This window comes from Sycon ciliatum, chromosome 13, assembly GCF_964019385.1.
Source record: "Sycon ciliatum chromosome 13, ocSycCili1.1, whole genome shotgun sequence".
In the NCBI taxonomy this organism is placed as follows: Eukaryota; Metazoa; Porifera; class Calcarea; order Leucosolenida; family Sycettidae; genus Sycon; species Sycon ciliatum.
The window spans coordinates 6,186,372-6,203,012 of NC_088655.1; the positions used below are offsets into that span (position 1 = coordinate 6,186,372).

Consider the following 16,641-nt stretch of genomic DNA (forward strand, 5'->3'; position numbering starts at 1 on the left):
TCGAGATGAGCTCGCTTCTCTTGTTCAGGCATGTTTCTTTATCCGCGGTTATGATCGGAACTTCTCCGAGAGGCAAAGTTGGCACCTCTTGCTGATGTTAGCGTAGGCTTGTGCTCGTTCTGAAATACTCCACTGGATCGAGTAGTCTTCCTGTCTCTCCGCCAATTTCCAGACAAACTTGGATAGTTCGGTGCTCTTCCGTCCCTGCTCGTGGTTGAATGTTTACTTCTGGTTTCCGTACCGGGTCTTGAACGTTGGCTCTGTCGCTCCGAAGTACACACGTGCTGGGTTAGTCCCTCTGCAGACTACGTACATAGAACATTCAGTACAAAATCACATAAAACCTAAAAGGCAACATTTTTCAAAGCCTGTATTCAGACTACACATTTTACATGCAATGTACAGGCAACCTTTGACCCTACGATATTGCGCAATGGACCCGGCCGGGGATGTGTGAAAGCAGCCGGCAGTCGTACCCAGGTTCAAAGTCTGTACGTTTGTTTAACTACCTGGTGAGAAAGTACGATAAATGCAGGAAAGTTGCCTTGTACAAGGGTTCGCACCTTGCCTGAAAGGTTTGGGCAGCTTTTTACGCTCCCCACCAGATTCTTGTCGTTGTCTTGGAAACTTCTATGTAAATGTGAATTATAGGCTGTTTTGTACCTAGTCTGAAGTGGGCCTTAACATTACGGCGTGTCACTTCGGCTTTGTAGACCAGCTGCAAAACAAAGTGTATTGTTGACTCTGACAAGGAAAAGGAGCGGTGATAACTTGCCACTCCAAACGATAAGCTTCTTCTTGCGCTTCCAACATTTTTCGGTGCAACATTTGATGCAAAAAGTGACTATGTGGCGTGTAGTTTTTGAATTCTACGGCAAGAGGAATGATGATCGAGCATGCCATCAAGGTCGCTTGGAGTTGACCAGCACAGGCTACACTGATTCCATGTGGTACGTGACATGCCGACATCACAGATTTCTTACGTGATGAACAACGCAATTTGACTCCTACTCACCCTAGTCTCTGTGCTGCATGTTGAGGGAAAGTCCCGGTTGGAAGGCCTACAACGCGACCAGCGTGCTCTTAAACTGGGCATCGAAATGCATGTGATCCAATCTAAATATCAACAGGCGATCCTTGTAAGTGCACGTACACTTGATCAAGGTGACTCAGAAAAACTGCTGAACCGTGATCTACCAGACCTGGCATTCTGGTGTCACGGGGCACATGATTTGCAAAGTCAATCTACACCCCAAAGGAAACTTACCTCCAAATTGTGAGCGTAATTGGAGAGATCGACTTGCACAAATTTTCTGGTTTTCTCAGAAATGCTCTCTTTTAATAAATATTATTGCTGGAGTGAGCGATTCAGTATAAGCTCGAACGTCACTGCCCGTATCTCAGGTTTTCCGTTATCTCAGGACAGCTCGTCTACCATGTATTATATCACTTTTTGAAGAAGTGTTTTTGGCACATATTACACGTATTCAGGATAAAAAATATGTCTTAGGGGTGAAACAAAGGTGTCAAAGGTTCGAAGAACCTTCGTTTTCATTTGAAACAAACCTTCGATTTCACTTCAAAAGAAGGTCAACACACGATTTCTGTACATACATGCACTGATCTTCCTCGTATACAGGAGCCGGTACTGTACTGTAGTTTGTACAGTCGACTAGTTTTGTGTCCAGTTGGCTCCCGGTAGGTGCCACTGCAAGTCCATAGTAGGCCACAGACTGCGCTTGAGCGTGGCCATTCACGGCCGAGGTGTGCAGAAGTAGTCTTGGGCAGTTTAGGGTGCAAACTGCGCAGTGCAAAAGCTATGGGCATGCCAATTGTGGTGACTGCACAGCAAACATGTGCAAAGTCATGTACTTTGTAGGGCACATGCACAGAGTCACGATGCTTCAAGAGGATGCACAGAGTGTGCTTCAAGAGGAACTGTCAACTGGTAAAAGAATCCTTCGACACCTGCGTTCGTTTTCATGAAGAAGGTTTGTTTGGCAAATTGAGACCTTCGTTTCACCCCTAATTATTATGTCTTGATGAAAATGAGTGAATTACACAGGTGGACAGTGATAAACTGACACTAGTGTGCACGAAAAATTATTCAAACCCCAAATTCGAAGCAGTTTTGCCATAGGAACTCAAGCTAAAGGTACCCGGTAGAGAGGCGTGCCAGTATCTGAGGCGTCCGGATAAGAGACAATTGAGTGTACCCATTGCTATTGTTAGGTACCTCCTCCCGTACCTTTTGTGGTTGGCCTGCATGCATGTAGCTGTAATTGTACACATCGTATTCGTAGTATTCATACTCACCTCTCGTTCCGTTGGCCTGGGTAGCTACTTGCGCACCCATCTTTGCCATAGCTACCCAGGCCCTTTATCTTGCAAGCTCTTCTCTCGACTCGCTCTCTCTCCCATAATGTAGTCGTAGTAGTTCGTCTTTGTCTCCGTCTCTTCGTCTACCGCAATAAATGTCGTTCTACCTACCTATCCCGTTGTCTGTTGTGTCTGGAGAATTGTGTGAACGTTATACCGTATTTTCCGGGGTATAAGCTGCACCCCCCTTTTTGAGGCAAAATATTGACTTAAAGTTGGTATTTGGAGTATAAGCCGCACCCACAAACCAAGATTTTTCACACTCATTGACAAATGGCCTTTCTACAAATTTATTATGGTTATGGAGCTAAATACCATGTTAGATCAGATTATGAAGTGTTAGTGCACCACTTTGTCCCATCGGCAAGGCATGCTAAAGCCACAGTAAAGTGCTCTCGTTCGTGCCCTGTCGTTTTGATGTGAATAGTCTTCGCTCCGATTTTGTCGATAGTGCGGGACAAGGGCATGTCGAAGTTCAGAGGCGTTTCATCCATATTGCCAATCTGATCTAGTGGATACTTGTTCTGTTCTCTCAACCTGATGACGGTGCGCCGAAAGGACAGAATCTTCTCCTCAAACTCGTCCGGCAGTCGCTGGCCTAGGTGAGTCTTCGTCCGGATAACAAGGCTATGTCGCTTCATGAAACGATAGCACCAACCAACAGTTGCGTTGAAACTTACGGCGTTCATCTCCTTTGTGAAGACTTTCGCTTTTAGGCGAATCATTGTGCCACTCAATCCAATCACATCTTTATCGATTTTTCTCGATCCATTCGAAAACCTTACGCTCAAGTTCATTCCATCGTGGCTCGTGTCCAGCATGTAGCGATTTGGACGTGACTTTCTTCTTCGACAGCTCGACTTTCTGTTTCCGCCACCGACGAACCCTCGACTCATCGATGTCGAAGTGTCTCGCGCAGGCCCGATTTCCATGCGCTTCGGCGAAGAGCAGAGCGCGTATCTTCTCCTTCACGGTGTATGTTGTCCGCCGCTGCATGGTCAACTCCAGGACACCATCGAAGTACCGGCAAGAAAAGCTAAAGAAACAAAATAATCTGAACGACTGAAAGACGAATTGAAATGTTTGGAAACAAACATTCGTTCCGTGACAGCTATGTACCAGGCCAGGGAGTACCCTGTTCACAACATGGAAAGATTCCAGCCGCCACTATTTATACACAAAAAGTAGTATTATCGTATCGCTGTATACTAGGATGTGTGGAAACCGGCACTTCCAGTACGCAAAAAATAGTCCCCGTATACGCGTACCGTATGGTGTAGCCCGCGCACTAAAACTAGTATTAAAAAGTGCCGGGATAGCAACACAGGCGCGAAGCTGAGTCGAATGACATGTCACATGACATCAGCATGCATACCGATGTATGCTAAGCATTCATTCGCGAAAGCATATTCGGTGTATAAGCCGCAGGGGCGATTTTGGTCCGATTTTTAGCGAAAAAAAGTGCGGCTTATACCCCGGAAAATACGGTACTTAACACTATTCATATTTGCAACTATTGCATCCTTTCTGCAGTCTTAGTAAACTGCATAGCAGCCATTCATACAATATTGCACTCATTCCAAACACCCACACAGGGACGTTTCTGCTGCGAACGCCACATTTGGGTCACTAAATGTTTGGGCATATCCCATCATTAGTTTGAACCAGTAACCTGATACTGAGCCATGCCTGAATATCTGGTGAATCAAAAGCGGTGTTTGCAGCAGGGAGGCTTTTTTGTGTGAGTGTCTAGAGGGAATAGAGTGATATTGTTACCTCATTGGTTATGCAAGTTTTCGAATGGGAAATTCTGTTTCATGTATTTTCTTTTCTTCTAAGTTGCGCTTACCTTCTCCTCCTCCTCTGGGTACTTGCTCTCAAGATGGCGGATAATAGCCCTTAAGTTAGGTATAGCTTGGCTGGAGTCATACTTTGCTACTGCATGGTCCAGGCATGTCATGTTATCCTGGTAGAATGAACAATGGTAAATCAACAAGAAAGTAAAACAGACCTCTTAGTAAACATTGCATATAGCTCTGTAAACCAGAACAGCAGTTGATTTTGAATACTTTGCAGATTCAAGAAACTAATGACTTTTCTAATGCTCGTTGTGAGAATTATAACAACTCTCACATTATAATAGCGGAGCCAAACTATGTCTTGTGATCAGAAAATTGTACAATTTATTTAATGCATACTTCAAGTATGGTATTGGTCAGAGAAAATAATGTAATTCGTCATTGGTTGATTCGCGTTGTTGAGTTGTAGTTAGACCGGCTTGTCCAATGGTCTTACCAATCTCCTTATCATCCTGTAGCTTTCGACGTTCTTTGCTCCCGAGGGATATACCTCGTGCACATCTTTGTTGCGTTTTCTTCCCCTGACTGGATCTTTCCGCACGTAAGCTTTCCAAGTAATATAAGAGAGTTGGTATTTTTCAATTTGCAGATTCGTTGCAGCTAGGTGTCAGGTCGTTCAATATCTCAGTACAATCGACTGTCACTTATCCGGCCACTTCGGGAATCAGGCATGTTGGATAACTGAATATGTTGGATAACTGATATCATTTTTTATGTGCATATAAGGCTGGATTTCACTGATTTATGTACACAATACCCAAATATATTCATGCATATTCATGAATTGCTCCATGTACACATACATGCACATGTTAGCATACTTGACCACACCTACTTCAAGTAAATGCATTATTACACCATATAATATACACACAAAAAAGTTTTTTAAATAATTTTACTTTTGAGAGTCATAAAATTACCACTCCCGGGCTTGTCGGATAACCGACGTGCTCGGACAACTGGCGACCGGATAGGTGACATTCGACTGTACCTCTGCCAGTTTAGCATCTTGTTGTCGCACTATCTGACTGTTTATGTAGTATCCCTGCCTTGCTTGATTGTAGCTGACTATTGCAGTATCCCTGCTTTGCTTGATTGTAGCTGACTATTGTAGTATCCCTGCCTTGCTTGATTGTAGCTGACTATTGTAGTATCCCTGTCTTGCTTGATTGTAGCTGACTAGTGTAGTATCCCTGCCTTGCTTGATTGTAGCTGACTACTGTAGTATCCCTGCCTTGCTTGATTGTAGCTGACTATTGTAGTATCCCTGCTTTGCTTGATTGTAGCTGACTATTGTAGTATCCCTGCCTTGCTTGATTGTAACTGACTATTGTAGTATCCCTGCCTTGCTTGATTGTAGCTGACTATTGCAGTATCCCTGCCTTGCTTGATTGTAGCTGACTATTGTAGTATCCCTGCCTTGCTTGATTGTAACTGACTATTGCAGTATCCCTGCCTTGCTTGATTGTAGCTGACTATTGTAGTATCCCTGCCTTGCTTGATTGTAACTGACTATTGCAGTATCCCTGCCTTGCTTGATTGTAGCTGACTATTGTAGTATCCCTGCTTTGCTTGATTGTAGCTGACTATTGTAGTATCCCTGCCTTGCTTGATTGTAGCTGACTATTGCAGTATCCCTGCCTTGCTTGATTGTAGCTGACTATTGTAGTATCCCTGCCTTGCTTGATTGTAGCTGACTATTGTAGTATTCCTGCCTTGCTTGATTGTAGCTGATTACTGTAGTATCCCTGCCTTGCTTGATTGTAGCTGACTATTGTAGTATCCCTGCCTTGCTTGATTGTAGCGTATCCCCGGTACGTTAGCGTATGTAGTCTGTTGCTTATAAAAGCTGCTGTGCATTTCTGTTTTCATATTATTTTAACATAATAATCCAGGTGGTGTACGTGAGGAAGTCTAAGTAAAATTTAATTAGTGTTAAGCACCGTGCCTCCACTCGGCTACCTATTACATTTATTATATCGTTACATTGGTGGATCATGGTCAAAACTCGTAACATTTTGGCCCTTACTCTTTAACATGAATATTATTGTTTCGCCACCCAAGATTAAAATTTGATTACTGTTATCAACACATTGTCTCACATACAACCGTCTGCCTAACTTTGCACAATACTCACCATGTATCTATCTCACACATCACTAGCGTTATCGTTCTTAACCAATAACAATTGTTGCTGTTTTGACACATTCATTTTCTGGTTTCTGAACTTATATATTCTTAGCTTGTTTCCCATGTTCCTTTAGTCGCGACATTCAACTCATGATTGTGACAAGAAAACGTTCTGGACTTAAAGGGGAACTGCACGAAAAAATGAAAATTTGATATCCTGTAGAGTTTTGGGCTCTGAGTCGAATGGTCTTGGTCCAAAGTCTCTACAACAAAGCATTCTTGAGATATTTCAATTTTATACACACCCCTATACCAATGTATGTGTGACGTCATTGTGGCACGGTGCGAAAATACTTGGATTCTGAATCTCACTTTCTTCAGGACAAAAGTCACTTCAGAAAGTAGTTCGTCAAGTCGCCTGAGCCGCTGCGATGCCAAATTGTTGTGTTGTTGGTTGTGCCAGTATCACATAATCCTCCTGGGGTTAGTTTTCTCAGATTGCCAAAGGATGGAGACCTGCCAAAGTGCCGAGATGTTGCAATACGTCGTGAAAAATTCAAGCCTATTTTCGCAGCACGAGCTATGTTTGCTCGCTGCATTTATGATCCAGAGGGACTTGAGAGCTGAGTTTTGACGAGTACGCCATCCAGGAAAGCCCTCATCAGTGTACCAGTGCCCTCCGAACCGTGAGCCTCCAGCAAAGCGAACTCAACAAGCTGCAACTGAAAGCAGGACGAGGTACGTACCATCAGGATCAGAAGAGCGCATCACCCCATCAACTCCGACTGCAGCTAGCTGATGAACAATATGATATTATCCCAGTAACGTTGCGCATACCAGTACTCAAACTGTGCACATCTGTCATCAATTGGGACGCAAATAGACAGACCCCAGCAAGAACGAAGGTTACAGAACTGTTTGCTTGCGATTGCAGGCAGCATGCACGACGAACTGTCTGACCAATCCTGCCAAACTAAACCAGCGTAAGTAACAGTTGATTGCGTGGATATGTCTCTATTTATAACAATTACTCTACTTTTAGACATGGTTGCATGAATATCATATCACTCAGAGCAGTTGTTAGAAGTCTGGACAGCCTAAGAATAGTGCAAGTAAGGTGAAACAAAAATGTATTACAACTCCGAGTTCCACGCTTGCGGGATCACCAGGCCAAACAAATTCTAATTTCGAACGGGGAATGGGTTCTTGTTGTATGCGAAGGAAAGTAAGTGAAGAACTTTTGTGCAAGGAATACAGTGGGAACTACACATACACATGCACTCACACCTTCACCCACATGCACGCGCGCATGTGCGTGCACACACCCACAAACACAACAACAACAACACACACACACATACATACACACATACTAAACTCACTCGCACGCACGCTAGCCTAAGAATAGTACATATGCTGTAGTAGTGGTGTCCTCAGTGAAACGACTATGTGTACATCTAATGACGACGCCACTCCACGCCAGAAGACAACAAACATCTGATGAACGTTTTCCTCCCTTTTCTTATGGCCAATACAAGGAATGAAACAAACAATGCAATTGAGAACAAGAGTCGTCCTGTACGGCAAAGTTTCCATTTTCTCATATTGTTGTGCACCGTCTGGTTCTCTTAAGTATCCAGAACGAACGACCACACGGCTCGAGGACAACTATTTACAGTAAATAGTGGATATAACGTGCCCCTTTGATTTTCGATAATTTATCACTGTGTCTATACCCGGTGCATTACTATAGCCGATTTGCATGTATGACTGACACATGGCACATGACTGTGCATGAAATGATGCGCACATGCTGGAAAAAAGCATAAAAAGCAGCCATGTGTACGTGGGGCTGCTTACAGCATACAGGAAAAAAATTCTCTCAATCATGTCTGCTGCCAGGTGCATCTAGTCAACATTCGATCAGTTTTGGAAGAAGTGAACTATATTGGAAGAACACTTGTTTTGTGATCATCACTCTTGATCAGTATAATGCAATATTTTCCTGTGCATTTGATATGGTTTGCTTCCTGAAACCCATACCAATAAGCGATATATCCGTATAGCCGATAATAGTGTGTATAGTGATATTTTAGCTGTATTTTTTTGTGATTTGATTTTGATTTTGGCGAGTTCTATCATTATAGCCGGTATATCGTTACTTTATGAACCATACTCACTGTATTCTCAACAGTATATTTTGACTTCCATTGAATCTAACTAACACTAATAACACCAGCTATTTATAGCATGCAAAAACAGTGTACATGTATAATCAAAGCATATGCATGTAAAACATGACATGACAGCGTATACAGGAAAACGCGCACACAGTGCAAATAGCGTACGCCATGCAGCAAACATCAGCAGTACGGTGGCCTCGAGATACAACATCGCAACGAATACAATGTCATAAGCCAGAAGGCCTTTCCCACTTGAGAACTGGTGGTTTGTAGCATTCTCCCCACCAAAGGGCTTCTCACCGCCGTACAACAACTCACACAAGTCAAAAACGATCCGGGGCTCTGACTACGCGCCCATAGTGCGTCATCTCCTGCTGCGCTGGTGGTGGTAGCACCGGTGCTGAATGTACAGACGCTAGTTGCTGCTGGACGATAGCAGGTTGTGCGGCATCGTCAGGCCCAGGAGCCACGTCTTGTGAGTATACTTCTAATAGCACTAGCCTCTGGATCGGCCACAACAGAGTACTGGTACTTAACCTTGGCAACACAATGCTTACCATCTCGACCAGGGAATAGCTCGACGATCCGTCCCAAATGCCAGAACTGCTTGCGCTTGGTCTCATCAAGGACAAAGACAACATCACCCACAGCTAAAGGGCGCGACATGGTCTGTTGGTGCTTGTTCAGCTGACTTAGGTACTCCACCTCTCAACGATTCTTGACATGCTTCAGTGTGCGACTGAGGTAGCGCAATCTCGATGACATCTGCGTAGCGTCGAGGGTAACTGCTGGCTTTTCTGACGACATCCAGATGTTACCCATCATCATTGCAGGAATCACTGGTGGCTCATCCAGGCTATCAGACACATAAGTTAGCGGACGACTATTCACCACTGCTTCAACCTCATACAAGAGGGTCTCAAGCTCCTGGACCTTCAGGAACGCTGTTCCTATTACCTTCTTCAAGGCACTCTTCACCGTACCAACCATTCGCCCATAGAAGCCTCCATGCCGTGGTGCAGCTGGATGATTGAACATCCATGGCACAATCAGTTTGTTTTATGCCGCCTTGAACGTTGTAGCGTTGTCAGACCTGATCCGAGACGGCAAACCACGTCTCGCGACAAACTTCCGAAATGCTATCAAGAAAGTACTTAAACTATCGACCACCTCCAAGTGAACTTCTCTGGTGGTGGCACACACAAACAATGCTATCCATACCTTCGGAGATGACTCGCCACGGCGCACGTACAACGGACCAGCATAGTTGATGCCGGTAGTTGTGAACGGCCTCTCGTGAACAACTCGGTCTTCTGGAAGCGGCGGGCTGACTTCTGCGGCAGCCTTAGCCTTGTAGCGGCGGCATGTAACACATCGCTGAGTAATGTTGCGTAGCGCTCGTCGACCACCGATAATCCAGAATTTCTGACGGATGTACGACAAGACCCCTTCTACACCTTGATGCATCCTTTCGACATGCGTTTTCTCCAACAACAACTCGGTCAGATGATGTTTGCCTAATAGGACTGGGTGCTTAGCTCCATATGCCAACTTGCTGTGCTGAAGTGGTCCCCCGGCTCTGAGCACTCCATGCTCGTCCAGAAACGATGCAAGCTGATACACCTTCGACCTAGGCTTCACTGGTTGCCCTTGCTTGATCAGCTCAAGATCCTCAGTGAAACATTCGGCTTGAACGATGCAGTACAATACGTTGTCTGCTGCATAATAGAGTTCAGCACGAGGCTCAGTGTGCTTCCACTGCAAGATCCGAGTCACCATGCCCTGTGCCCTCGACCACTTACTGAATCGGAGCCACCATTCATTATCAGATTCTCTACTACAAGTGGTGGCTGACACTCGCACTTCTACACTGGACTCATCTGTAGCTGCGGTTGAGGGTGCGGTGAGCCAGTCATTGGGCTCCGTGATCCAGGTTGGTTCGCCCATCCAGAACGAACAACGGATCTGCTGTGCACTACTCCCCCGTGTAGGTACATCTGCTGGGTTGTGAAGGCCCGGGCAATGGTTCCACACAATGCCGACCTTCTTCGATATCTCTTGGAATTTACTCACGCGGTTAGCCACAAATGTTCTCCAATTTTACAATGGATTACTGATCCAATGAACGGTAGTGAGACTGTCAGTCCAAGCATAGACTTGCGTGACGGTCACACACTGCTGCTTCACCACAAAATCAGCGTGGCGAGCCGCTAGACATACCGCTTGTAACTCAAGGCGGGCTAACATGGGTAGAGACACCGGTGCCACTTTAGCCTTGGCAAATACCAAGTGCGACTGTCCATTGACGACGGCATACAAAGAACATCCAAACGCTTTCTCACTGGCATTCGCGAAGGCATGAAGCGCAATCGGCGTGTCAAGATTGCAGCAAATCCAACGTGGTATGTCAATGCTCACCATTTATGCCAACTCTCCCCACCATTGCACACATGCGGCTGCGATGCCATCATGCAACTCATCATCCCAGTCGCCACCAAATTTCCAGGCTAGCTGTAGCAGTATCTTTCGAGGCACAACTGCAGGCGCTGCTAGACCTAACGGATTAAACACTGACACAAAACACTGAAGGAGGGATCGCCAGGTCCAAACAGGCGGCTTATCGGACTCGCCTAGCGCTGCTAAGCTGAGCAAGTCATCACTGGTTTTCCATTTCAGCCTGAGGACTTTATCTCCGGCCTCTGGATCGCACGGTATTTCGTTGCCTCGCCACTTGCGCAACTCCATGCCAGCGTCTGTAAGCACACGCACGCTGAACTCTTGCATCTTCTTGGCTTCCGGGTCATTTGAGACACTAGAGACCAAATCGTCAACGTAGAAACTCGTGAGCAAGAGATCAATACGGTCTCGCTCTTTGGTTGCAGACAGCGCACGTAGCTCCTTCAAGTGATGCTGAATCACTGCAGTAAGCATGTATGGCTAGTAATTTACGCCAAATGGCAGTTTCGTTAGCCTCCAGGTTAACAGTTCGTCGCTGTTGCTTCGACCAGGCCACAAGAAATGCAGGTACAAACAGTCTTCGAGATTAACCGCGACCATGAAGAAAGCCTTGCGGATGTCCGCTTGCAGCGCGCTCCTATATTCACGGAACCCTGTAGCATACCCACGAGACTCGGCAATAGCGACGGTCCAGGGTCAACCATGTCGTTCATCGACTTGCCATCTGGAGCCGTCACCGAGGCATTGAACACCACTCTTATCTTCGTGGTTGCAGCGTGCTCGCGGAATACACCATGATGTGGTACATAGTACTCGGCATCGCTCTCACATGGATCCAACTCAATTGCTCCAAGCTCGCGGTAGTCCCTGATCAGCACATCATCATTGAGCGTACGCTTCCCATTACGCTTCAGCTTTTCCAGAAGCCGCGTTGTGATGACTCTAGCTTGAGCATAGTTATCCGTTGGGCGACGCTCATTTCACCACAAGACACCCACTTGGTACCCGGCGCCCTGGCGACATAGCAGGAAAGATGGCAAGTGCTGATGTCGCTCTGGAGGTTGATAAAACTGCCATAGTTTTCGATATGGGCTGTGACACATGACACGGTCACCGGCTGACTGTTTCCACTGGGTGCAGACGCTGGACCAGATAATACACTACCGATCTCTGTGTTCCACACAGTATCACCATTAACTTCTTTCTTGCTGTGCAGTATTACGTTGATATAGTCTGCACCGAACAGCATGTGCATTTCGTCTGATGTTTCTTGCTGAGGCTTGTCACTCAGCTCTACTCCCCAACTGTGCCACTGAGAAATGGTCTGCAGACTCGCGCATTTCAGGTCTAGCTCTAGCGTTAGTTTCACGGAATGCTAGCGGAGCGACCTTGGATTGTGATGGCGTATTTATCCATGCGCTGTTGGGTTGGCTCTGCGCCGAACGGCTTCACCTCTACATTTTCAGCACCAACGTGTTCTGCATCGATTGCTGACACCAACGCTGCAGTCATAAATGACGCCTCAGCGCCGGAGTCCAGAGTCCGTTACTATCTCAGTCGGTTTCTCCCTGCTGTAACCTGCTCCGTCCAACACGTCATGTATTACCTCTACTTCTCGGTAAACATGGACAATGTATTGGTGAAAAGAATCATCTGACCGCTGCTTGCCTATCAGCAATGTCTCCCACGCTTTATCCGGAGTCTTTCCGAGCGAGGCAAGCAACTCTCTCTTTGCTTCCTCGCAATTATTGCATCCAATACATGAGTCCTCTCCTCTTTGCTACCCGCTAGCGTGATGCGCGATCGCAGCAGCCATTCGCTTTCTTCGAACTCGTTCTTGGAACAGATGTCCTTGAACAGGTCAAGATAATGCTCCTGGCTGCATTCCATCATAGGAGGGGATTTTCATCAACGGTTTACGAACACCGCTGTGACTGGGAGCTTCCACTGTACCTCCCATCGCACTCTCACTGGCGGCTTTGCCCTCACCCTCATACGCCTCGGTGATGCGCTCCTTAATCTCCTTGAGCTTATTTCAAACTCGGTGCAGAGCGCCTCCTCTCGCCGTCTGGCACTGCGCTCCTCACGCTGCCCGTACTGTTGGAGCCTCTGCTTCAAATGTTCCCTCAACTCATCGCCTTCCAATCCTAACCGAACTCCATTGGCGATAAAGCTGGCTTCCAAATTATGTAGTTGCTCTGCCATGCTAGCTCCGTACCCTGGCGTGGTCGCCAACTGTTATGAACCCTCTGGTTCTCTAAAGTGTCAGGAACGAACGATCACACGGCACGAGGACAACTATATATTCTCAACCGTATATTTTGACTTCCATTGAATCTAAGGGAGCATCTCATAAGTTCGCATTTTATTTGTAAACGTAACACATTTCGAATAGACTTCACTCCCTACCTCCCCCCTCTATTTGAAAGTCTTATCGCACATTTTCCGTGTGGATCTGTGCATGTCCATGCACATTATAATGAATGTCAAAGTGAATGGCATACAGTACTGCATCTAGTATTGAGTACAAAAACAATGAATGACATGTACACGCACATAAATAGAGTTGCTGATGTGACACTTGACACCTCTGAGTAGCCTGTATGCATGCAGTGCAAGGCTGATCTCTAAACACAGGCACATAGATCTACACCTAAACACGCTCATTTGCTGAAGCGAGCAAGCACATGCACTGCATGAACAGTATGTACATCTACAAATCCAGGAAATGTGCGATTACGAACTGTAATTTTTCTATTCGAAAAGGGCTCTACCCCCCTACCGTTTCGAAATGCGTTACGTTTAGAAAAAAAATGCGAACTTATGAGATGCTCCATAACTAACACTAATAACACCAGCTATTTATAGCATGCAAAAACAGCGTACATGTATAATCAAAGCATATGCATGTAAAACATGACATGACAGCGTATACAGCAAAACGCACACAGCATAAATAGCTTACGCCATGCAGCAAAGATCAGCAGTACGGCGAAGTCGAGATAAACCATCGTAACGAATACAATGTCATAAGCCAGAAGGCCTTTCCCACTTGAGAACTGGTGGTTTGTAACACTTAATAGTGTATTGTCTAAGCAAGTGTGTTTCCTCGACATTCTTTTCGCCATGCAGGTATATCACAGTGCCATGCCAAAATACATTCTGAAACGCATTCGTTTCTCAATTCTGGGGATGATTGGACGCGCACATCTCGCAGCTCTTGACGACGTCAATGTCAACCGTCGCCACAGCACAACCAAAAAGACCCCGATAGAAAGGTATAAAGTCCAGTTCTCGAAGCATAAAGAAGACTTAGTGGCCAAATAGATAATTTTTAATTTTTAATTTATACGAAAGAAAGAGTTACGAGATTGTTGACAAGCTCATGTGTGAGGTGGTAACGGTTGCAAATTGCAACCTCGATGTTCCTGCCTTGGAGAAGCCCGTTTCCCTGCCTTATCCCAGGTGGAAGCCTCCTGAGAAGGCTGAGGTGGTGCAGGATTTGGATATCTTTGCCTGATGGTATTCACAACGCAGGCTGAAAGACGACAACAAACGTGCTTGCCCAATTTGCCGTGTACATACAGTGTGTACTGCCTGTGTGCCGCATAGCGTAGAGATCTACAGAAACATAGAATATCATACGGAGTGTGTATGCTGAGTGCTTGTACACATACCAAATTGCTGGACCGTAATAATTTATAGTGACTATACTGTAGTCAATACTCATTTACTCTACAAATGCGCTGTATTGCACCTACCGGTACCTACCTGCATATTCAGTGCGCGCGCCATAATAATTTAGTGTCCACTGATACAAAGATGGAGGTTCTTGTAGAATTTCCAATAATTGCTGATTTCAAACTGAATTCCAATGATCTGGGGAATGAATTCTGATTAGGACGCGTTCGATTACCTACTAGTACAGAGATGTCTTGGTCAGAAAGTACAGAATCTGATGTCTTACTCTCCTGCCAGAATTTGTGCATTATTTTGGTGTACTCTTTCTTGACCCCACGCTTGTACGTTGCATGACATGGTTTACTAGAGAACGGGTGTATTGACAAAGCCTATCGCTTGAAACGATAAAGTATGGGTTCGGGTATGATCAAAGGCACCCACGGTGCTCATAAACTGTGTGCAGTGCTCTCTTCACCAACAGAACACTACCATACTTTGCAGATCTTGATGATAAAGACAAAATTAATGTGTTTGAGTCATGCATGAAAACGTGTGATACTACTAGCACTACAGTACAATGTTTTCGTGCTATGCCTGACAACAATAAGTAAGTTACACGCAAAACATTACGCACATCAATCCTCACAAGACAAGTCAAGACGTACTCGGAGCAAAGAGAATTTTTTTTGTGTCATGCAAGGAACTTATGATAACTTCCAGTACAATGTATATCTTGTGCGACGCCTACTGTAGTGCGCCTGACAACAATAAATTTCTCCAACAAATAAGCGTATCATATTGATGCACGATTCTGACAAGACAAGTCAAGACAAACTAATTGAGGCTTACCTAATGTGAGACTCTTCTGTCACTAGCATTGGCGGCTTCTGCATGTCGAGATAACCTTGAAGAGCAGTGGTGGGTACAGCCTAATGCAAGGTTACGATCTCGTAATCTGCAAGGTCCACTACGCAAGAAACCTTGGGCCGTCTTCTCGACAGCGACGGCAGCATCCTACCAGAAAAATCATTCCCGCGGGCTGGGCATGGCTATACACCCTTGTCCACGCTCACACCAGTCGAAGTCCCAAATGATTCGAGATTCTGGTAGCCAAGCTACTCGTCTTCTGTCGGACACCGCTGCTGAGGCATCTTCTTCCTCAACATTTGTTACACGCGATGGCAGCTCCTCAGCAGAGTATCTGGGCTCCCTGCCCCAACCATATGCGGCGGTTGGTTGATGGTGGTCTTCACTGACCTCAGCATCGCTGCCTTTATTGCTGGATACAGAGAATTGTTTGGAATAGCTCATCTTTCCTTGAAATTGTATACTAAAATAATGCACCTAGATTCAGACCGTGCCAAAAAGACGTAGGCAGGCCGGGATGACATAGCCAAATGGCCACATGACGTCATGGCGTGGCCCCCGTTTTTGCCAATATCTCAAGAACGCTTTGTCGTAGAGACTTGGGACCAAGACCATTTGACTCAGCACCCCAGACTCTACAGGATATGAAAGTTTCATTTTTCCGTGCAGTTCCCCTTTATAACATCTTTGGTTGCAATGTATATGATACGAGTGCGCACTTGATTCTATTCATCGGCATATTATGATTGTTATTTCCACGCTGCCAATTTAACTAAAAGTGTGACTTACATTTCCAAAGGCAAGAAGATCTGAACCCTTTTGAAGCAGAAATTCTATAACCTCCGGCGTGCCGTATTTACAGGCTTTGTGCAATGGTGTGTCTTGATCCTGGAGTAGGGAGAGGTGAGAACGTTGAATACATTTTGTTTGGGGGAAACAACAAGGGAAGGGACAGAGAGACAAACGACTACATGATTGATCACGGCAAGAGAGAGAGAGAGGGAGAATGAGAGTGAGCAAGGGAGAGAGCTACAATGTAGATAAAAGGCCTGAGTGCCTATGACCAATACAGGTGCACAAGCAGC

The 16,641-nt window shown here is 45.6% G+C and overlaps 1 protein-coding gene across 1 annotated transcript in view; it reads right to left on the reverse strand.

The window, feature by feature from the left end:
- The window catches only part of LOC135829517 (uncharacterized), a 66,418-nt gene extending 49,980 nt beyond the window's left edge, over positions 1–16,438 (reverse strand). Inside the window, exons 1-2 of the mRNA XM_065341918.1 lie at positions 16,346–16,438; positions 4,229–4,345 (exon numbers count right to left, since the gene is read on the reverse strand). Coding sequence (XP_065197990.1) covers positions 4,229–4,339 — 111 coding nt within the window. The 5' untranslated portion in view covers positions 4,340–4,345; positions 16,346–16,438. The remainder of the gene's footprint in view (positions 1–4,228; positions 4,346–16,345) is intronic.
- Positions 16,439–16,641: the final 203 nt, after the last annotated feature.